The sequence below is a fragment of the Gracilinanus agilis genome, chromosome 4 (assembly GCF_016433145.1).
Source record: "Gracilinanus agilis isolate LMUSP501 chromosome 4, AgileGrace, whole genome shotgun sequence".
Lineage (NCBI taxonomy): Eukaryota > Metazoa > Chordata > Mammalia > Didelphimorphia > Didelphidae > Gracilinanus > Gracilinanus agilis.
The window spans coordinates 275,800,141-275,822,076 of NC_058133.1; the positions used below are offsets into that span (position 1 = coordinate 275,800,141).

A 21,936-nucleotide genomic window follows, 5' to 3' on the forward strand; every position below is an offset into this window, starting at 1 on the left:
GAAATGCAGACTCATTGGCTTATTATTAAGGCCTTAGGCTTTCCCAATCTGACTCCAGCATACCTTTCTAGGATTATTGAATAAATAAATGAAATGCCACCAATTTAAGTACTTGGGTCCATATATCTAAAACCAGGATTGCATACTACCTCTCAGCCTGGTTCTTCTGCTGGGAGTTTTCTCTACAACCCTATCAGCTCTGTGAACCTCAAGTGGGAAGAGATTTGATTCTTTCTAAGCTACCTCACCTTGAAACTCCAGACCTCACTTTGTAGGAGACATCCTCAATTTCCTTATATGGGAATGCTGATTCTCCACTCCCCCCAGTCTCCCCTTCAATGAAGTGGAGTGGTGGGGGGTAGAATTGCCCCTGGCCCTTGTTGACACTTGTGAATCTTTGCTGGTATGATCCATTCTTTCATCCTGTGGCCAATGTCCATACTTCTCTATACTATCCTTTTTGGAGGGAATCCCAAGGTTCTTCTCATCAGAAAGATATTTCTTTCCTCTTTGTTCTTGAGATTTCACAGCAGCGTGATTTGTTTGCCTGCCTTACAGTTTCAGTCATATATATTTGCTCTAGGATGGGAAGCTGTTTGGGTTTTTCGGTAGTCGGTTTGATGAGCGATAATGAGTCTGGCTTGTTCCCCCCAAGCCCAGGAGAATCTATTCCTCTGCAGTGGGGACCTATTCCTCTTGGGTCAGTAGTCGATGAGCACTAAAGGACTTAGGGCAAAAGGGTTAATCAGAGGCTCAAGGAAGAGAAAAAAATCTTGGCTAACTAAGCTCCCTGGGCCAGGAATAGTGGAATGGTTGTGTTTGTGAAAAGTTCTTCCACTCCTCATCCCCTCCTCTTCACACACACACACACACACACACACACACACACACACACACACACACACACACACAGAGATCTTCTAGGCACAGAGCCTGGAGAATAACAGAGGATTTGGGCACCAGACCAGAGATGTCTGTTTCCCTACAAGAGCCCCAGGAATAGAGAATGCTGGGATGTGTGCCCATCCAGCTCTCCCCCTAAATAGTTTACAGGGAGGATGAGTGTGAGTGAGTGAGTGAGTGAGTGAGTGTGTGTGTGTGTGTGTGTGTGTGTGTGTGTGTGTGTGTGTTGGGGGGGAGGGTTCACATTGAGTGTGTCTGCTTGCAGAGTTGAGGTTGGAAAGAGGGGAAGCAAGTGAGTTTAGAAAATCTCTTTATGAGGCTATCAGAGACTCTGCTTTGAGCAGATAGGAGTCTGCCTTTGAATAAGTCCTAGTCTATGTCCCCTGGGTCTTCTCTCTTGGATTCTTTGCTCCTCCATCTGGCTAGAGCTTGATTCCTCACCTGGGGAACACATTTGCTGCTTTCTTTGTCCTCTGGAGTGGGACAAGTTTAAGAAGTCCATTGGTGAGGCAGTCCTAGAAGAAGCTCTGGATGTCTCAACCTTTCCTTTGGGGGGGGTGGTATTGCTGTAACCCCTCTTCATGGGCTGACAGGTTAGGAAATAGTAGGAATCTTCCTCCTGTGGCTTCTTTTCCATTCTAGGGGGCAAAGTCAGAAGAAGCTTGTCTCCTTTTCCCTTTAGTCATGTTCTCAGAAAACCTTCCTAATTCATCATTTATGTCCATCGTCATCAAACATTTATTGAGCAGCTCCTGCATTAGAGATAGGATCCAAAGCTGTTAATAGCTCCAGGTTGTTCCTCTTTTTGGAAGAGTTTGTCAAGGGTTCTGGTACTCTGTGCCCTGGGTATACCCCCAACTGTTCCCACCCCTAAACTGAATAATTTCAGGTGTGCATCTCAGATGGTCTGAGCCTTGGGCCATACCACAGGTTCTCTTCTGAACACATGGTGGCCAAAGTGCTGTCCCTTTCTCTTGTACTTGAACCTGAGATTTGTCCTTTGCCTAGCTGGCCCTTGTGGGGGGTGGGGGGTGTTCACTTGGTCATGCTAAGTTGGGGGGGTGGTGTGGGCTTGGAGCAGTCTTGGCAACAGCTCTGACTGCCTTTGTACTGTCTAAAATCTGCCCCAGCCAAGTGCTAACCAGGACCTGCTGTGGGCTGACGTAAGGACAGAGGGCCCTGTGGGTCTGGCTTTGATGTTTCCCAGGCCCTGTCGTGCGAGCAGAAGGGGTTCTGAGTGTGGCAGTCTGGGAATATAAATGCTCGAGCCCCAGCGAGTCCTTCTGGCTTTCCATGTCATCCTTGAGGCCCCCCACTCCTCATGCAGTACAGGAGGGGATGCTGCAGGCTGAGTCCAAAGGGAGGGGGAAGCCACGGCCCCTCAAAGGAATGCTGCCTGGCTTTTGGCCTGGCTCAGGTTACTGTGGCAGGTGGTAGCTCAGTCTGTCAGCCCTTTGTGCCAAGGGTGCATCCTTTAGGGTCATTTCTCCTCCAGGCTGTCAGCTCTTTACCTGGGTACATCGAGCTTCTTGGCCCGCTGCTGCCTGGCAGGAACTCACATTGATGTAGTTTTTAAGGTTTTTAAAGCACTGAGCTCATAGCACCACATTTGAGGTATATTATAGCAGTATTCCCATTTCACAAATGAGGAATCTTATGACTAAGAGAGGTCAGTGATTTATCCCAAACCCTAGGCTAGCTAGAACTCTAACCAAGGTCTTTTCACTTCTATTCAGTATTCCTTAGACCACACCATTCTGTTTTTCTGGTAGACACACTTTTACCTCTACTTAAATGGATTGCGTGTTTTCTATGCCCCTCTTCATTTCTGGAGCCTTTCTTCTTTCCCAACCATCTGGGAGGCAAGATGATGTTGGGCCTCTTGGGACCCTGCAGGACCAGCACTTTACAGGTTAAAGTCTTATGCCCTCAGGTCTGTGCCTAGGCTATCAGAGCAGGAGCCCTTCAGAGTTTTGTAAGGCTATTGTCTTTTACCATAAAGAATGAATGACTTTGGGGCACCTAGGTGCCAAGCGCGGAGTCTAGAGGACCTAGATTTAATTCTAGCCTCAGCCATTTCTTAGCAGTGGGACCTAGAGGTGTTACTAAGACAGAAGGTTCTAGGTTAAAAAACAACAACAACAAAGAATGACTTCTTACTTTTCTGTGTAAGTACACTTCTTAGGAACATTCCTTGGCTTCATGGCAGGTATTCTCTTTGGGTTTGTGTATACCTCTGGTTCAAAATTGTTGGTCTAATTGAGCACAGTGCAGCCAGAGCTGGGAGACTTTATTTAACTCCCAGGATTTAAACTCCTCTTTGAAGCTGAGACATATTGCCCTCCCATCATACTTTGCTTCAGTTTCTCATTTGTAAAATGGCACCCACATTTTCCTCAGGGCCATCTTAAAAGGCACTTCTGATTTTGCCTAGTGTGCAAGCTTCATCTGTCCTTTAATCTTTTTCCTGTGTGTGCTCTCTGTTTTTGTCTTGAGTTCATTTCAGTGTTCTCAGTCTTGGTCATTCAGGTATTACTTCCCTAACAGTATGGCAGTCCAAAGCTCTATCAGAGCAGCTAGCTCAATGGTGTAGGTAGGATTCAGAACCCAAGCGACAGCCCCAAATTTGCTATTTTTTTTAAGAGGCAGCATGAGGTAACAGGGCACTGGATTCCTGATTTGACATTTCTGTGCTATTAACTGCTGTGTGACCTTAGGTAAATTGTCTTCTCTCTCTGGGCCTCTGAGTTTCCTCATCTATAAAATGAGAGCTTGGGGCAGCTAGGTAGCACAGTGATTAGAGCACCAGGCCTGGAATCTAGAAGACCTGGGTTCAGATTTGGCCCTAGACACTAGCTATATGACCATGGGCAAATCACTTAACCTCAATTGTAAGGGTTTAAAAATAAATAAAATGAAATGAGAGCTTTGTATTAAATAGAGAATGCTTGAGAGAAGCAGGACCTTAATAGAACATTTAGTCAAGTCCCTTCATTTTTTGGAACTGAGCCTCAGGGAGAAAATTACTTTCCCCAAGACTAGTGACAGAGTTAGAATTAGAACTCATGTCTTCTTTCTGTTATAACTTGGGATTCTTCTTCAGAATTCTTTCTTTTGTATCTTGGGACTCTTCCAACCCAAACATACTGTAAATGAGGAAAGAGGGGAGGAACTAGCTAGTCATCTGAGGAGGAGGCAGCTAGAAAGCAGGGAATAATGGAAAATCAGCCAAATGGGGGTGAGGTGGGAGGGGGAGGGGAGATCTTTCTCAGTGCTTTTCTCAGGGATTTTCATAGGGTTGAAAACTGGAAGAGATCTTAGAAAACATTTTGCCTAGTCCACTTCATTCTGCAGATGTGGAAATGGGGAGATCTAGAGAGGCAAATTGACTGCTCAAAGTCACATAGCAAGTAGCAGGACTGAGATTCAAACCCAGGTCTTCTGACTTCTCAAAGTCCTGTATACTTTACATGATTTCCACCCCATCAGTTAGATGATTCAAGCTTTTGAATATTGAATGCACAGGGAAAAACCTAGACCTTGATCTGTATAGGGGCTAATTTTCTGGTAAATTCTCCATTGTAGTTTCTGAGGAACCTGGCTGTGAAAGGGATTTGTAAGGATCATAGAGTCATCAAATCCAACTTCTTGTTTTATAGCTAAGGAAACTGAGGCACAAAGAGATTAAAGACTTGGCTAGGGTCCACACAGCTGGGAAGTAGCAAGGCAGGATTTATACCACTACACTGCATTGTCTCTGTCTCTGTCACTCTGTCTCTGTCTCTCTCCCTCCATCGCTTTCTTTCTCTTTCCTTCTTTCTTTCCCTCTCTCCCTCTTTTTCCCTCTTCCTCTCTCTCCTCTCCCTCCCTCTCTTCCTCTCCCCCCCACATTTAGACAAAGCTAGAACTCCCCTATGGGGAGAAGTTGGGCAAAACTTGTTTGGGTCTCTTCCCAGACTTGGCTAGGTTGGAGGTCTGGGCTTAATAGGGTGAAGGCTGTGTCCTGCTGCCCAGCACCCATTGGTGGTACCCCCAGGTTCAGAAGGCTGCTCATTCATATTGTCCCAGGTCCTAGCGACTCTCTGTCTGTTGTGCACCCACATGGGCCCTTGGAACAAAGGCCCATGTGTTATTCCTGCTTCCGTAACCATGCCACCTGCCCTGCCCTGCTCTCCACCTCCCTCCTGGAGTTGCTGTTTGGTACACTCTCCTCTCCTTTCCTTTGTTCAAACTGTCATGGGACTCGGTCCTTCCCTGCTGGGGGCCCCCTTCTTCAGGGTGGCACCCTGGACCTGGGCCAGAGTTGAGTGGTAGCACTGGAGCTGGGAGCTGGAGGTGAGGGGAGGCCCCAGGTGGAAACATGGGCAATCTTGGCCCTTCCTTCTTTGCCTTCCCATTAAGAAGCCATCCTTGGCAGCAAACAGAAGGTTTCCTTGGTACGGTGGGTGGGAGGCGGTCCTGGCATGCCTCTACCAGAGGCGAGGGCCCCAGATAAGCCCTGGTGTCAGGGTGGGGTCTCTTGAGAACTGATTGTTGTTTAGGCACACATTACCAGTTAATTCTGGGTTAGGGTTCCCCATCATGCTGTCTCCCTCACTGATATAGTAATCAAGAGTTTTTCCCCCTCTCCACCTAAGTCCTGCTGCTTCAGGATGATGCGAGGATGAACTAGGACAGTGACAGTGTGACAGTGGAACTGGTCTTGCCAATCTGTAAAGCACAGTGATAGATTAAAAGGACTTCCCCCCAATTCAAAGGGTTGAGGGGAAACAGGTGATGAATTTGTAGGGCCGGAGCACCTCACAAAGACTCACTAAGGTATGACAAGGTTGTAATCTTAGGAATCTGTTGAAATCAGAGGGAAGGGGGACCTATGCTAATAAAATCATGGACATTTGCAGTAAATCTCCTGGGGAGATACTATCATTCCAAGACCTACCGTGGATTGCAGAAACCCTGGATATAAGCAAATTCCTGCTCCTGCCCTCTGTATATATGTGCTCCTCTCTCCATTCCTGCTTCTGGGCTCTGTGGGCTCCCTCTCAAAAAAAAAAAAAACCAACCCTTTAAAAAAAGTGTAAGAAGCAGAGGAGACCCTGGCTGGGGGCAGATTGATTGTTGGGACAGGCTTCTGTCTGTAGGTGGAACTTCCAATTCTTTGGATTGGCCTTTGATAACTGAATCTGTGGAAATCAAAACTTCAGATAAGGTTTGAAATTTATAAAGTCAGCATCCTTAAAATCATGTAATCTGAACTATTCATATTAAGAATGATTTATGTAAATATTAACAAGATAATAGCAATATCAACTTGTTTGTTTCCCTTTGAACCTTTACTAGCTGTGTGACCCTGGGTAAGCCACTTTACCTTAAGCTGCTTCACTTCCTCAGCTGTAAAATTAATCATAGTGGGGATCAAATGAGATAATCATATTTGTAAAGAACTTAGCATAGTGCCTGGCACTTAATAGATATCTAATAAAGCTTCTCCCTCCCTCCCTTCCTCTCTTCCCTCTCACCTACTCAAAAGTTTTGTTGATGCTTTTAAAGAAAGCAGTGAAAAAAAATAATCACATTGAGATATATGGGATGTGGGGTTGTTGTTTTAGCTTTTACAAAGGGAGAAGATGTAACAAATATGGAAGTACAAAATATTGCCCTAAACCAGAGGCACACTCTCCTATACCATCTCAGTCCTTTGTAGAGTGTATGTTCAAATTTAAAGCAGTTTGCTATAAAATATTTGCCTCATCAGGTTCACTTGCAAATGTTGCATAACCAGTGGAAAGAATAGACCTTTAGCTTGGCCGTTGGTCAGTCCACTTCTGGGCTGGTTGGTACTTGCTTCTCAGCTGCTGTGCTGGTGGACTGGACATGGATGGCTGCAGGCTCTGGCCTGGACTCCAGCTCCCAGATCTCTGCTGTTTCTCCTGAGCTTTTGCAACCCACAATGTCCAGTAATCCTTCATTTAGTCAGGAACGGATAGACACAAACAGGAATAGAAACAATGTCAGGGCCCCAGGCTAGGAGCTCCGGGATGACCTGGGTAGAATGAGTGGGCCACTGGCATTCATTTTCAGCAATTGTAAGGCTATGTGCTTTTTGGCTTCATGCCAACTCTGGATGAGAAAGGGCCTGACACGACCTACCGCCCCACCACTCAGAGGCCCACAGAAGTTTGTCTTCCTCTCTGGACACCTGGAAAGCAGAAAGGGCCTGTGTTCTTCCCGTTTTGCATTTCCTGCTTTGTATCACTTCATTCAAGACCTTTTTATATCCCTTTTTCTTCTCTTGTAGTCACCCTTCAGGGATTTCTCTCCCTCTCTCCACCATCTTGGCACTTGTAGGTTGGGACCCCGGGAATTACCTACTACAACAATTTCATTTATTTATTATTTTTACATTTTATTTATTTATTTAGAATGTTTTTCCATGGTTACATGATTCATGTTCTTTCCCTCCCCTCTTCCAGAGCTGACAAGCAGTTCCACTGGGTTATACATATATCATTGACTTATCACAATTTCAAAATAACTACAGATCTATATTCCTTAAAACTACAGGTCATAAGCCTCTACCAATTTATTTCCCCTTAAGAGTCAGCCAGTAGTTACAGTTGGCTCTAAGCAAGGTAGTAAAAAGAATACAAAACATTCTACCCATAAAACATGGGGCACACTCTCCTGTAAATGCTTACAGTGTCCGTGAGAAGATGTGCCCTTGGAATACATAGGTAGAGAGGCAAGGATGTAATACATGTAAACAAAGCATATTGGCACCAAAAGATTCTAGTAGCCCTAGTTCTTCTTCTTGTGATATCTCATACTGATCCACCCAAGCACTCAGCTAGCTTCTCTAGACCTATTTCTAGGACAGTTCTCTTTTTGAATCTATAGCTAGTTCTCTTCTGTTGCCAGGGTCACATTTCTGAAGGCTCTCTTTTTCCTCAACTCTCTTTCAAAGTTGCAGTGCCTTCATAAGTGACTGCTGTGAGATGCCATGGGAAGGAGAAGAAATAAATCTCTTGGCTCACCTTTCCCTAATTCTTTGTCTCTTCCATTCTCCTAAAAAACAGCTGGCTCTTTTCTCTGTTTCTAGAAGCCCTATTTCTCAGAATCTTTTTTTTTTTTTTAAATCCTTATCTTCTGTCTTAGATTCAATACTATGTTTTAGTTCTAAGGCAGAAGAGTGGTAAGGGCTAGTCAGTGGAGGTTAAGTGACTTGCTCAGGGTCACACAGCTAGGAAGTGTCTGAAATCAGTTTTGAACTCAGAACTTCCCATTTCTAGGAGAAGGTGGCTCTCGATCCACAGAGCTACCAGGAATATTTTCTTGATCATGGTGATGCTCTGCCAAATTCCCTAGATCCTTACTGTCTATAAAGGCCACACTAGATAGATTGTTTCAAAATCTTCTACAGGGTAGTCCCAAACATAATTTTTCAGTCAGACTTGAGCTATTTTTTCACTACCCTTCAAATGAGCCTTATACTTTCTAACCTTCTGCTTTTCAGACAATACCTTATACTTTCTTCCTCATAATGATACTTCTTTGTTTATCAGAATCTGATCTAGCATTCAAAACCAAGCTCAAATAACATCTTTTCCCTGACCATCCTAGTCCTTAGGGATTTTCTTTTTACCTTTAAGGCTGTCATCCTATGACCTTTCCTAATTCTGGACTCCTGACCATCTTGTCTACACTACTCATCTAACAACTATCATAACTTATCTTTTGTTATTACTTAACTGTTTTATGTGTGTGTACAAGTATAGTTCACCAGACCAAGACTGTAAATTCCTTGAGGGCAAGAACTCTTATCTGATGCCTTTGGGCCTTGCAGGGAGGGCCTGGTTTAATGCCTGTCTCTTTGTAGGTAATTTTGGAATCACCTTCAAACATTAATTGAAGACCTTCAATATGCTTATGTTTCCCTATTGCTGCCCTCCTGCATCGTGTGTCAGGATAAGGAAAAGGAGCCATGTGTTGGGTAGAGGGATCCTGATCCTTCTCTTTCCTTCCCCTCCCATTCCCACCCCCAGCTACAGGGACAAGAGCTGCCATCAGATTCACCAAGGAGCCTTCCTCACAGGACGCTCTGCAGGGGCGCCGGGCACTGCTGCGTTGTGAGGTGGAGTCCCCGGGCCGCGTACAAGTGCATTGGCTGCTCAATGGGGTCCCTGTCCAAGACTCAGAAAGGCGCTTTACCAAGGGGAACAATCTGAGCTTTGCAGCTGTGGACCGATTTCAGGATGCAGGTGCCTTCCAGTGTGTGGCTCGGGATAATGACACAGGCGAGGAAATCCACAGTGCCAATGCCTCCTTCAACATCAAATGTGAGTGAGTGCTGGGCAAGGCTGCCCGGGAGGGCTTGCTTTCCTCCCAGTTCTCCTGACTCCTGGAAAGTCCCCTGCCTCAGCTCAAGTCTTTGAACAGTGATGATCTCTGATTTGTCTCATTCTCTGCTGATGCTGAAATGCACTCGAGTCAAATGGCCTCACCCTTTTGCATCTGAACATGAAGTACACATTGAGAGGCAGCTTTTATTTATTAAACCCTTACCTTCTGTCTTAGAATCAATACTAAGTATTGGTTCCAAGGCAGAAGAGCAGTAAGGGCTAGACAAAGGGAGGTCAAGTGACTTCCTCAGGGTCACACAGCTAGGAAGTGTCTGAGGCGAGATTCAAACCCAGATCCTCCCACCTTTAGGCCTGGCTCTATTCACTGGGCCACTAGCTACCCTGAGAGGCATCTTTTAAAAACACCAGACACAAACTGCTGGGGAGCAGCTTTGCACATGCAGAATCCATTCCGCATGCTTTCCTTGATTCTATGAAGTTTTCTGTCCACTTCTTAGCAGGAAGTGTCTTATATTCTTTGGCTTCTGGAACCACAGTTCTCTTTGCTCTTCTTTAATTTCCCTTCTGCTGCTGTATGCTCTCTCCTCCCTCTTCTTCCCCAATTGTGGGCTGTCAGAAGTCTTGATCTGGGCTCCCAAGTCATATTCTGATCTCTGTGCTTCAGGGATTGAGTCCGGGCCTGTCATCCTAAAGCATCCGGCCTCATTGGCAGAGATTCAACCCCAGACACTGGTCACTCTGCGTTGTCACATTGATGGACATCCCCGGTAAGGACTCTGAAACTGTGCTCTTAAATTTTGTGGGTTTTTTTTGTGCATTTTGCACATCTATGTGTGTGTATGTGTCTAAGTGTGTGAGAGTGTGTGAGAAGGAGAGAGACAGGCAGACAGGACAGACAGACTTGGAGATGGGAGAAACGTGATTTCTAATCCTGCCTCTGACACTTGTACTCTTTGTGGGATTGTGGGTTCTCTTAACCTGAATCTCACTTTCGTCTGTAAAATGGAGAAAATATTACCCATTGTATTTATGAGGATTGTTGGGAGGACCAGATTAGATGATGTATCCTGGTATGACAAGTGCTTCTTAAATGTTGATTACTATTATCATCAATAGCAGTAGTAATCACAGCATTAACCAACTTGTTTTAACTTCTGGTCATCCCCAAATCTCAGTGCCTTTTTATCCTTTCACTTAATCTTACCTAAAAGGTTCCTTTCACCCGTCATTGTGCCCTCTTTTACTCTGTGCCATCCACACTGCTCATTCCTGCCCTCCTGGACTCTCCCATTCTTTGCCACTCTTAAGAAGAGTGGTCCCTTTTGACTAGGAAGGTGCCACCTTCTTGATCTCCAAGGTGGGAGAATGGATTGTCCAAGGTAGGAGAATGGATCAGCTGTTCCTAGTTCTTGACCATCTGTGTCCCACAGCCCTACATACCAGTGGTTCCGGGATAGGAATCCCCTCTCTGACAGTCAGGGCAACTACTCAGTCAGCAGCAAAGAGAGAAACCTGACCCTGCGTCGTGCCAGCCCTGAGCACAGTGGCGTTTACAGCTGTTGTGCCCACAACTCCTTCGGCCACATCTGCAGCAACCAGAACATCACCCTGAGCATTGCTGGTATTTCTGGGGTCTGTGGGGTCGGGAGGGTCAGAGATGACCAGCTTGGCATTCTGGGAGAAACGACTTTAGGGGAGTGAAGGGGTGGGGAGGCTTTGGCTTTTCTCTCTCCTGCCATTATTCTTTCCCTTTATCCCTAGACGAGAGTTTTGCACGCCCGTTGGTGGTACCCCAGGACCAGGTGGTGGGGAGGAATGAGGATGCCATGTTCCACTGCCAGTTCACAGCCCAGCCGCCCCCTACCCTGCAGTGGTTCTTTGAGGGTGACTCCCCCATCAATAACCGTAGTCGGTAAGCCTTCCCCATCCATCCTACAGAGGGTCCAGCCCCCAATGCCAAGGCTACCTGGAGGAGCTGCTTCTTTCCTTCTTCATCCAGTGCCCACAGAAGGACTGGTGTACACATGATGTCAAGGAGCAAGACTCAGCCAACAGGGGAGAAACCCTAGAATGATGGGCTGGTTCTGCAACCGGTCCTCTTGTAGAAATAGGTGCAAAGGGAAGTACTGGAGAGCCCAGGGCCCCTAGAGCAGTATATAGAACAATAAATATGCCCCCTCCCTTTTTTTTTTTTATTTTTATTTTAAACCCTTAACTTCTGTGTATTGACTTATAGGTGGAAGATTGGCAAGGGTAGGCAATGGGGGTCAAGTCACTTGCCCAGGGTCACACAGCTGGGAAGTGTCTGAGGCCGGATTTGAACCTAGGACCTCCTGTCTCTAGGCCTGGCTCTCAATCCACTGAGCTACCCAGCTGCCCCCGCCCCCTCCCTTTTTAAAAAACCCTTATCTTCTTTTTTTAAATGTTTTTCTGTAATTAATTTTTTTATTTTGAATATTTTCCCATAGTTACATATTTCATGTTCTTTCTTTCTCCCCCAAACCCCCCTAACTCTGCTTAGCTAAAGCACAATTCCGCTGGGAAACCTTTATCTTCTATCTTAGTATCTTCTAAGAAGAGTGGCAAGGACTTGACAATCAGGGTTAAATGACTTGCCCTGGGGTCTTAGAGCTAGGAAGTGTCTGAAGCCAGATTTAATCTCAGGACCCCACCTCCCCCCGACTCTAGACCTAGTGTTTTATCCACTGTGCATTACCTACCTAATAGGGCGGTTATAAAGAATGTGCTTTGTACATATTAGAGCATCCGATTATATTAATTATTCTTCTAGTGCTGAGGTTGGGGTTTGGTGGGAGAGTGACTTGCCAGAGGGCATAGAGGGTAGGCTGCCTGGATATTCTTCCTTCATCTTGTTTCATTCTTTGTGTCCATATCCCCAACATCTGGCATTTTAAATGCTTACTAAAATATTTGTTGATTGATTGAGCATAGGCAGCAGGGAAGCAGGGCCTCTCACTAACTTCATATCTTGACCACTAAAGGCCTTCCTCCTCTAATGTCCTTTTTTTTAAAAACCCTTATCTTCCATCTTAGAATCAATACCGTGTATTGGTGCCAAGGCAGAAGAGTGGTAAGAGCTAGGCAGTGGGGGTTAAGTGACTTGCCCAGGGTCACACAGCTAGGAAGTATCTGAGGTCTCCAGGCCTGGCTCTCCATCTACTGAGCCACCCAGCTGACCCCCTCTAATGTCCTTTTAACCTCCAGGGGTTGTTAGGAGGTGCTGGGACACCCACATCAGTTTTCCTGACTTATCTCCTAGCCTCCAACCTTTCCCCCTTGTAGGAGACAAGCAGGATGTGTTCTCTGCATTCTCCCTTTAACACCTGGCTCTCTCCCACCATCCCTGAGCTCTTCTCTCTTCCCTAGGATTCATCACCTCCGTCGGGCCACAGTGTTTTCCAATGGCTCTCTGCTGCTGCCGCAGGTCCGGCCCCGCAGTGCTGGCGTGTACCGCTGTGTGGGCCGTGGGCAGAGGGGCCCACCTGTTATCCTAGAAGCCACTCTTCACCTTGAAGGTCAGTGTGAGCCTAAACCCAAGGTTCTGAGGCTGGACCATCCAGCCTCAATATGGGAGCTTGTGGAGGGGGAAGGGTCAGACCCAGGATTGGAGGGCTGAGGAGCAGGCAGGAGGCTAAGGGGCCTAGATGAGGGGTTGTAGCGGTCCAACAGGACTTGGAGCATTTGACTAGAAGGGCATTGGGGGGGCAGGGCATAACTACCTCCATTCCCCATAAGTAATAAAATTGTCTCCTTCCCCACAGAGATTGAAGACATGCCACCCTTCCAGCCCCGAGTGTTCACAGTGGGCAGAGAGGAACGGGTAGCCTGTATTGCTCCCCAGGGTGTGCCAGAGCCCAGCGTGTGGTGGGAGCGGGCCGGGGCCCAGGTGCCCCACCATGGCAAGGTCTACCAAGAAGGCCACGTGCTGGTCTTTGCCAATACAACCGAGAGCGATGCCGGCACTTACGTCTGCCATGCAGCCAACCAGGCTGGCCAGCGGCATCAGGAAGTCAACATCACCGTGGCTAGTGAGCAAACTAGGACGAACAGGGTGGACTGGTGGGGAGGGGGAGGAGACTCGTACCTCTCTTTTGCTGCCAGGACACTTGTTTGATGGATTGACTTTAAAAAAAAACAAACCAAGATCAATGAGAGAAAACTTTTGTGTTAGGTCTGGACCTAGGATTTCATCAGCATAAAAAGCTGTCCTTGAAGGAACACCCTCTACCCCTGCAAATTCGCAATGATTCTGCAACTTTACAGCCTTTCTTTTAACCCTTACTTTCTGTGTTAGTAACAATAACAACTAAGACAGAAGGGCAAGGGCGAGGCTGTTGGAGTTTAATGGCTTGAGTCATTACTAATTACCATTACTATTACACTTTTATTGTACATTATCATATATACATATACATACATTGTATGTATAGATTGTTTATATGCATGTATTGTAGACATACAATATTATACATATTCTATTATACAACTATTACTAATTACAGTTACTAACTAACACAGTTAGGATGTATCTCCAGAGTTCACAGTCTGTCTGTTGATCCTCCTAGATGCCCCTTGACAGGCTTTTTGAAAAAGAAATAATTCGAGGGCTGTTAGGTGGCTCAGTGGATTGAAATCCAGACCCAGAGATGAAAGATCCTAGGTTCAAATCTGGCCTCAAGACACTTCCTAGCTGTGTGACCCTGGGCAAGTCACTTAACCCCCTTTGCCTAGCCTTTACCATTCTTCTGGCTACACAATATTGATTCTAAGACAGAAGGTAAGGGTTAAAAAAAGAAAGGAAAAAGGGATAATTCTGTGAAGGTGATATTTTATAAGGACAAACTTAGGGTAAAAAAAAAACAAAAACAGAAACAAAAAAAAAAAATCCTCCCTCAGCAGTGGCATGAATAAGCTAGATGGCTCAGTGGATAGAGTACTGGGCTTGAAATCAGGTAGACTTGTCTTCATGAGGTCAAATCCAGCCTCAGACACTTAGTAACCACCTACTAACTGTATGATCCTGGACAAGGCACTTAACCCTGCTTACTTCCATATTCCTCATCTGTAAGATGAACTAGAGAAGAAAAATGGCAAACCACTTCAGAATCTTGCTCAGAAAACATTCAACACCCTTCTCATAAATGCCTTGTTATTACCTTTCTATAAAACAGGATTTCCTCTCACCCACACTCTTGACTTTTCCTTTTTAATTTATAAAGCCCAAGTTTTTCTGAGAAAAAGTTTTTTCAAAACTACCCATGAAAGTTGTTCTTAACAATATTTTACTTATCTACTCTTTCCAGACACTTAAGTCAGCATTGATTACTCTCCTTTTTTGTGGTGGGACCATTTAAAACTCTTTATGTTGTTAATATTTTAAGTCAGACTTAAAGGGAACAGAATAAGATTCAGTTGAAATCTTGAGTTTCTTAATTCTATGAACACAACCTCAGCCAATTTTCCTTGAGGTCCCTAAGCATCAAATCTGAATGATATAAATTTATGATATTTACCTACATACCAGGCGATGGTCAAATGAAATAATAATTATAAAAAGGAATTATAGAGGGGCAGCTGGGTAGCTCAGTGGATAGAGAGAACAATTTGTGTGGAATGATAAGATTGGAAGCCAGACTACAAATTGCTAAGAGAGTGAGAGGAAGGAAGAAGAGGTACCACCTGTAAATGGCCATCTCATGGAGTTTAGTCAAGAAATGGAAAATTATTCTAATCTTAGACTGTGCATTACTACTAGATATGGTGAGAATAAGGGGCAGGGATGGTTTTTATGGTCATTTCCAGCTTTAACCTCCTAGGAATCTATTAAATATATTTCCTTAAGTACTGCTCTAATGGCTGCTCCTCTTTTCTAAAGTCTTAAGTAGTTCCTTATTGTCTGTAGTATAAAGTTGAAGCTTCCGTGTTTTGATATGTAAGGCTTTTCTTACTCTGGCTCCAATTTAACTTGTCAGCATTATCTTATTCCCCCTTTATATATCTTATATATAGCCAAACTGGGCTATTCCATGTTTCTCACTTTTCTTACCCCTGATCATTTGAATCCAGCACTGTTTATACTTGGAGCACCTTCTCCCTCTGTATGCCTTTTTTTTTTTTTTTTTTTAACCCTTACCTTCTGTCTTAGAATCAATACTGTGTATAGGTTCCAGGGCAGAAGAGGAGTAAGGGCTAGGCAATGGGGGTTAAGGGACTTGCCCAGGGTCACATAGCTTAGAAGTATCTGAGACCAGATTTGAACCTAGGACCTCCTATCTCTAGGCTTGGCTCTCAGTCCTTTGAGTCACCTAGCTGCCTGTAGCTCAGAAGATTAGATGGGAGGTCCAAGGTTTAAATTTGGCCTCAGATACTTCCAAACTGTATGAACCTGGGCAAGTCCCTTAACCCCTATTGTCTAGCCTTTAGTACTCTTCTGTCTTGGAACCAATACATAGTATTGATTCTAAGATGGAAGGTAAGACTTTTTTTTTAATGTCTTGCAAAGTGCTGCAGAAATGTCACCAAGCGTCACCATCCCCTCTAGAACCAGTAAATGGTAGGCTTCCCTGAGATTTGAAACTTGTATCCCTGTTGCTCCTAGTAGTAAACTTCATTCTGTCTTTTCCTATAGCACTTCCCAGGTGGCTTAAAAAGCCCCAGGACAGCCAGCTAGAGGAGGGCAAGCCTGGTTACCTGCACTGTCTGAGTCAAGCCACTCCTAAACCCACTGTTGTCTGGTACCGGAACCAGATGCTTATCTCTGAGGTGAGAGTGAGTAGGGACATTCTTGCTCTCTGCCTTGCTCTTCTCCCCTCGATCATCCCCAAGAGACTCTTCTTCCCTAGACCTTCCTGCCCTTTCCTCTTAGGGAACATGGCCTTGCCTGCTTTGTAGCATCCCTCCTTCCCACCCTGGCTCCCTCCAGAGATTCCTTCTTCCTTCTGAAAACTGGGGTCCTTGGGCCTAGGAGACTTGGGGATGACCTGGGTACCATTCCATGCCCCTGCCCCATCACGCCTGCTGTCCTTGGCCTTTGGAATCTGAGGCTCGGGAAAGATTTTGCCGCCTTCATGGGACGGGTTGTGCCACAGGACTCACGGTTCGAGATTTCAGAGAATGGGACTCTTCGCATCAACAGCGTGGAGGTTTATGATGGGAATTTGTACCGATGTGTCAGCAGCACTCCCGCTGGCAGCATTGAGGCCCAGGCCCGAGTCCAAGTCCTTGGTGAGCCAGACTTCGTTGTCTTGAGGATAAGCCAGTGATTTGGAGGGAATGATAGGGGTGTAAGATCCAGAACTGAAAGCTACCTGGCAGCATAGGATCTTAATTCCAAAGATTCTCTTAAGTGTAAAACTTCCCCAAACCAAAATCCCTTCTCTAATGTCCCTGACAAGAGACTACTTTGCCTCTACTTGGTAAAGACTTCTCATGATGGAGAACTCAGCTGTCCTACGAAATGGACCTTCTATTTTTGGACAGCTATAATTGTGGGATAGTTTTCCTTTTATCAAGCCTTAATTTGCCTATCTGTAACTTCCACCCACAGCTCCTAGTTCTGCCCTCTAGGAACAGGCCTGTCCAATCCTATTAACTCCTCTCTTTTCTAGGCTAAAACATCCCCAGTTTCTGCATCTGATGTTCATATATTCAGCCTCCCTCCCAATTTTTTTTAATGATATGTTGGTGATAAAGGGCCTTATTCCTAAACTGACTGTCTACATTTCTCTCTCCTCTCCAAATTGGACAGAGAAACTAAAGTTCACGCCACCTCCCCAGCCTCAGCAGTGCATGGAGTTTGACAAAGAAGCTACAGTATCCTGTTCAGCCACGGGCCGGGAGAAGCCCACCATTCGATGGATGCGGGCAGGTGAGTGCCCCATACTACTCAAAAAAGACTTTCTGTGTGCTTACTGTATACCCAACCCTGTGTTTGGTCTTGTGAGGCATACAAGGAGCTCATATTAAAGGTCATGTACTGTTACATGATGCTTTAAGGGATTACAAGCCCACGAAGGAGATCGTGCAATTATTATTACTTCCATTTTATAGATGAGGAAGCTGAGGTTCAGAGAATAAAAGTGATGTATCTGCAGATTGTCTTTTAACTAGTGAGTGATGGAGCCAAGACTCAAAACCAAAATTAGAGCTGGAAAGCCACCTACCTTAGGATAAGATAAAGGAAAGCATTTATCTTAGAATTATAGCTATGACATCTACCACAAAATACTTTTTTAAAAATCCCTTACCTTTTTTTTCTTAGAATTAATATTAAGTAGCAATCTTAAGGTAAAAGTCACATAGCTAGGAAGTATCTGAAGCCAAATTGGAACCTAGGACTTCCCAGTTCTAGGCCTGGTGCTCTAGGCTAGCTAGCTGCCTCCCTTCCCTCAATCAAGTGGTCTTGTTAAGCCTTTCCTTGAAAGAGGAGTATCAGGGCATCTGAGTGGCTCAGTGGATTGAGAGCCAGGCCTAGAGATGGGTTCAAATCTGACCTTAGACACTTCTGAGCTGTGTGACCCTGGGCAAACTACTTCCAGCCCTTACTGTTCTTCTGCCTTAGAATCAATAAGTTGGAAGGTAAGGGTTTAAAAAAAGAAAAGAAAAAGAAAGGAATAATTACAGAGGTAGCTGGTTGGTACAGAGTGCTCACTGAAGCTGGAGTCAAGGCTGTAATTCAGATCCAGACTAGCTGTATAACCCTTGGCTAATTACTTAACTTGGATTACCTCAATTTCCTTATCTGTAAAATTGGGATAATAATAGCCTTTACTTCCCAAGGGTCTTGTGAAAATAAACTGAGATAATTGTAAAATGCTTTGCAAACCTTTAAATATTATATAAATACTAGCTGTTGTTATTATTGTTATCATCATCATCATCATCATTATTATTAGCCCTACTCAGGGAGAACACACTCCCTTAGAAGATAGCCATTTCCATTTTGGGAAGGGTCTTCTTAGGAAGATCTCCTTTTGTCTTGTTTACTTGTGGCAGAAATCTCTGATCACACCTAGGTCTGTCCTCTGGTACCAATTGGAACAAGTTGGGTCTCTCTTCCCTGTGATAGCCATGGTCGAAGATGGCTGTTGTGTCTTACTTGAGTCTTCCCTTTTCCCTACATGATAATTATTTCTTCAACCATTCTTTGCCGTGAGTGGGACCTTCTTCAAAGTTCAGTGTCCTCCTCTCTACCATGCTCAGACATCACTGTTTATAGTCTAGCTGGAAGGAACAGACATAAACACACAAAAATCAGATAACAATCCAAACAGTAGTTTCACCAAGTAGACCCTGATAAACTGATTTGTGAGTGGACCGTAGATAGTAAGTGCTATTAAGTTGTGAGGTTTTTTCCTTTTGTTTTGTTTTTTGATAATTTTATTTTGACACTACAGACACTTCCCAACAAACCTCTTGACAAGGTACATTCCTGGGACAGCTATGGGGCACGGATAGAGCACCAGGTCTGGAGTCAGGAGGTCCTGGGTTCAAATATAGCCTCAGACACTTCCTAGCCTTGTGACCCTGAACACATCACTTAAACCCACTGGCTAGTCTTTGCCCTTCTTTCTTAGAATGGGTACTATGACAATTAAAAAGAAAAAAAAGCACATATCCTGAAAATAGTTGGTTTATGGTTAACAGCAAGGAAGAATGTCGCCCTAACATTGATGGTTGTTCTTGAATAGTCTTTCCTTGTTGAATTTTTTCATTGTTGTAGTCATTTGGTGTTTTGATTTCTTGGGTTTGCTTTTTTTGTTCTATCTGCTTTGCTGATATATTTTAAGGTGGGGGAGGAATCACTGAGGACTAGAATAGTCTAAGATAGCAGGAGGGAGGAGAGACTTAAACTGGATCTCCTTGGATGGATAGGTTTAAGATTGGCAGATAGGAGGCAGATGATGCTTCAGGAGCAAAAAGCAGTACAAATGAGAGAAGGCATGTCCCAGAGAGATGGGGGGGGCTGGAAGCATTGATGAAGGAACTTAGTCTTTTGAGCCAAACTGTGGACTGTTTTGTAGGGGAGCTGTGAAAGATACAGTAATAAAGGTGCAGATTATTCCTGGCTTTGAAAAATAATAGATTTCCTCATCCTTACTATTAAGTAGAGCCTTCACATACGGAGAATGCTTCCCTGGGGGTCAGGAGACTTATCCAGTCACATAAATATAAAAATTAAGGTAGCCTGACCTTAAATCCACTATCCTTTTCCCTGATAAATCACACTGTCTCCCAAATAGAAATATCCTCTCTTCTCACAGAGAAGAGCCCACCAATTTTCCATTCCTTTTTTCTAGATGGGAGCAGCCTCCCAGCCAGTGTGACAGACAACGCTGGAACTCTGCACTTCTCCCGGGTGACGAGGAGTGATGCTGGCAACTACACCTGTATTGCTTCCAATGAGCCTCAAGGCCAGATCAGTGCCCACGTGCAGCTCACTGTGGCAGGTAGAGGCTCAAAGCCTGGGATGGCAGGGGAAGTGGGAGAATTGGCTTCTGAAGGAAGATCCTCTGATGTATAAAAGGATAAGTTCCTGCCTAGCCCAGGCTCCCACCCATCCCTCCACCCTGAACCCTGCTTCTCCCTTCTTGCAGTTTTCATCACTTTTAAGCGGGAGCCTGAGCGTACAACAGTCTATCAGGGCCACACGGCGATGCTGCAGTGCGAGGCCCAAGGTGACCCTGACCCCCTCATCCAGTGGAAAGGCAAGAACCGAATCCTGGACCCTGCTCAGCTTGGACCCAGGTAGCTTCTGTGTGCACTCCCCACCTTCTCAGCTGGCCCCCAGCCCTGCCTGTTCTGGTCCCCAGGGTCTTGGGAGTAAAAGCTCCTGGGTTTGTGTGAAAGATAAATGGCCAGAGAGGTGGGTAGAAGATGGTGCTGGGATTTTTCTCCCCATAGGATGCATATCTTCTCCAATGGCTCTCTAGTCATCCATGACGTCACGTCGGAGGATTCAGGCCGCTATACTTGCATTGCTGGCAATAGCTGTAATATCAAGCACACGGAAGCTTCGCTCCATGTTGTGGGTATGCAGTGGGCCTACAGCAAGATGGGAGGCCTTGGGGATGAGAGCAATACCACTAAGACACCAAGGATGGGATGCTGAGTAGAATATAAGGCCTCTAGGGCAGGCCTCAGAAGCACATCCTACATACCTAATAAATGTTTGTCTTGTTGAATGTGAAGCCACAGCCCTGGAGCCATAAAAGGATGGGTTGGGGTAGGGTGACAGTGGTGGCAAGCAAGATGTTTTGGTGAGAGGCATAGCAGTGGATGGGCCTTGGGTACTCTATGTAGCAGGAGGCTTAACCTGGGATCTTTGTACTTTGAAAAATAAATATTTTAGAGACAGCTAGATGGCTTAGTGCATAGAAAGCCAGGTCTGGAGGCTGGAGGTCTTGGGTTGAAATCTAGTCTCTAAACAAGTCACTTAACCCCAGTTGCCTGCCTTGGAATTTTGTATCGATTTTAAAAGGGAAGACAAGGGTTTAAAAAAAAAGAAAGAAAATATACTTTGGAAACTATATTTCAAAATAATTCGTTTCCTATGTATTTTATTTTATGTATTTAAAACAATTATTCTGAGAAGGGATCCAGAGACTTTACCAGATTGCAAAGGGGACTCATAAACCCTCTGCTCTTTAGCTTTTTTAGGCAGCCTCTAACTGACCACCCCTTTGTGCCCTCCAGACAAGCCAGTGCTGGATAGCTCAGAGGGTCCTGGCAGCCCTCCACCATATAAGATGATTCAGACCATTGGGCTGTCAGTGGGGGCGGCAGTGGCCTATATTATCGCTGTGCTGGGCCTCATGTTCTATTGCAAGAAGCGTTGCAAAGCCAAGAGACTACAGAAGCAGCCAGAAGGCGAGGAGCCTGAGATGGAGTGCCTCAATGGTGAGCACTAGGGGCCCCCTGGACAGTCTTGGTTGGGGGGTGAGTATGTGGGTTTGGGGCGCCCCCATGGGGTGATGAGGGAGAAGGCAGTGGAGCTGACATTTCTCTACCTTGTTCCCAGAATGACTTTGATACAGTGAGTTCCTGTGCTAGGGGTACCCAGAGATGATTCCTCCTTTTCCCAAGGAGTCATGCATGGCTTAGCCATTTCCTCAGGTCCCCAGCCCAAAGCAGCTCTGTTAGAGACTTCCTATGGAACATTCCTGGACCTGCTTTACTTGGGTCTTGTTATACTACTTGCAATCATCTTCCTGCATCTTTACAAGCTTATCTTTGGATGGAATTATAAGTTTTTGTCTTTGTTATAATAATCTCTTCTTCTATAGTCAGGCTTGGAGCTCTCAAAAAGCAGAGAAATATGTGTCTCTTGTAGGAGGAGAAATTGTCTTTCCACAGTGGTTCCCAAACTTTTTTGGCCTACTGCCCCCTTTCCAGAAAAAATATTACTTAACCCCCTGGAAATTAATTTTTAAAAAATTTTAATAACAATTAATAGGAAAGATAAATACACCTGTGTCCATCACGGCTCTCCTGGATCGCTGCAGCACCCACCAGGGGGCGGAAGCGCCCACTTTGGGAATCACTGCTATAGAAGAAGAAATTCCCCTGAACATAAATGCTATCTTCCTCATAGGATTGTGAGCTGCCTAAGGGCAGGAACTAAGTCTTCATCATAGGATTGTAAACTTTCTGA

General features: G+C 45.1%; 1 protein-coding gene across 1 annotated transcript in view; it reads left to right on the forward strand.

Annotated features, from left to right (window-relative positions):
• The window catches only part of PTK7 (protein tyrosine kinase 7 (inactive)), a 99,332-nt gene that overhangs the window by 47,332 nt on the left and 30,064 nt on the right, over nt 1-21,936 (forward strand). The window contains exons 2-14 of the mRNA XM_044675321.1: nt 8,946-9,239; nt 9,928-10,030; nt 10,694-10,884; nt 11,025-11,175; nt 12,651-12,799; nt 13,046-13,312; nt 15,913-16,046; nt 16,373-16,508; nt 17,032-17,151; nt 19,583-19,732; nt 19,880-20,030; nt 20,187-20,314; nt 20,979-21,182. Coding sequence (XP_044531256.1) covers nt 8,946-9,239; nt 9,928-10,030; nt 10,694-10,884; nt 11,025-11,175; nt 12,651-12,799; nt 13,046-13,312; nt 15,913-16,046; nt 16,373-16,508; nt 17,032-17,151; nt 19,583-19,732; nt 19,880-20,030; nt 20,187-20,314; nt 20,979-21,182 — 2,178 coding nt within the window. The remainder of the gene's footprint in view (nt 1-8,945; nt 9,240-9,927; nt 10,031-10,693; nt 10,885-11,024; nt 11,176-12,650; nt 12,800-13,045; nt 13,313-15,912; nt 16,047-16,372; nt 16,509-17,031; nt 17,152-19,582; nt 19,733-19,879; nt 20,031-20,186; nt 20,315-20,978; nt 21,183-21,936) is intronic.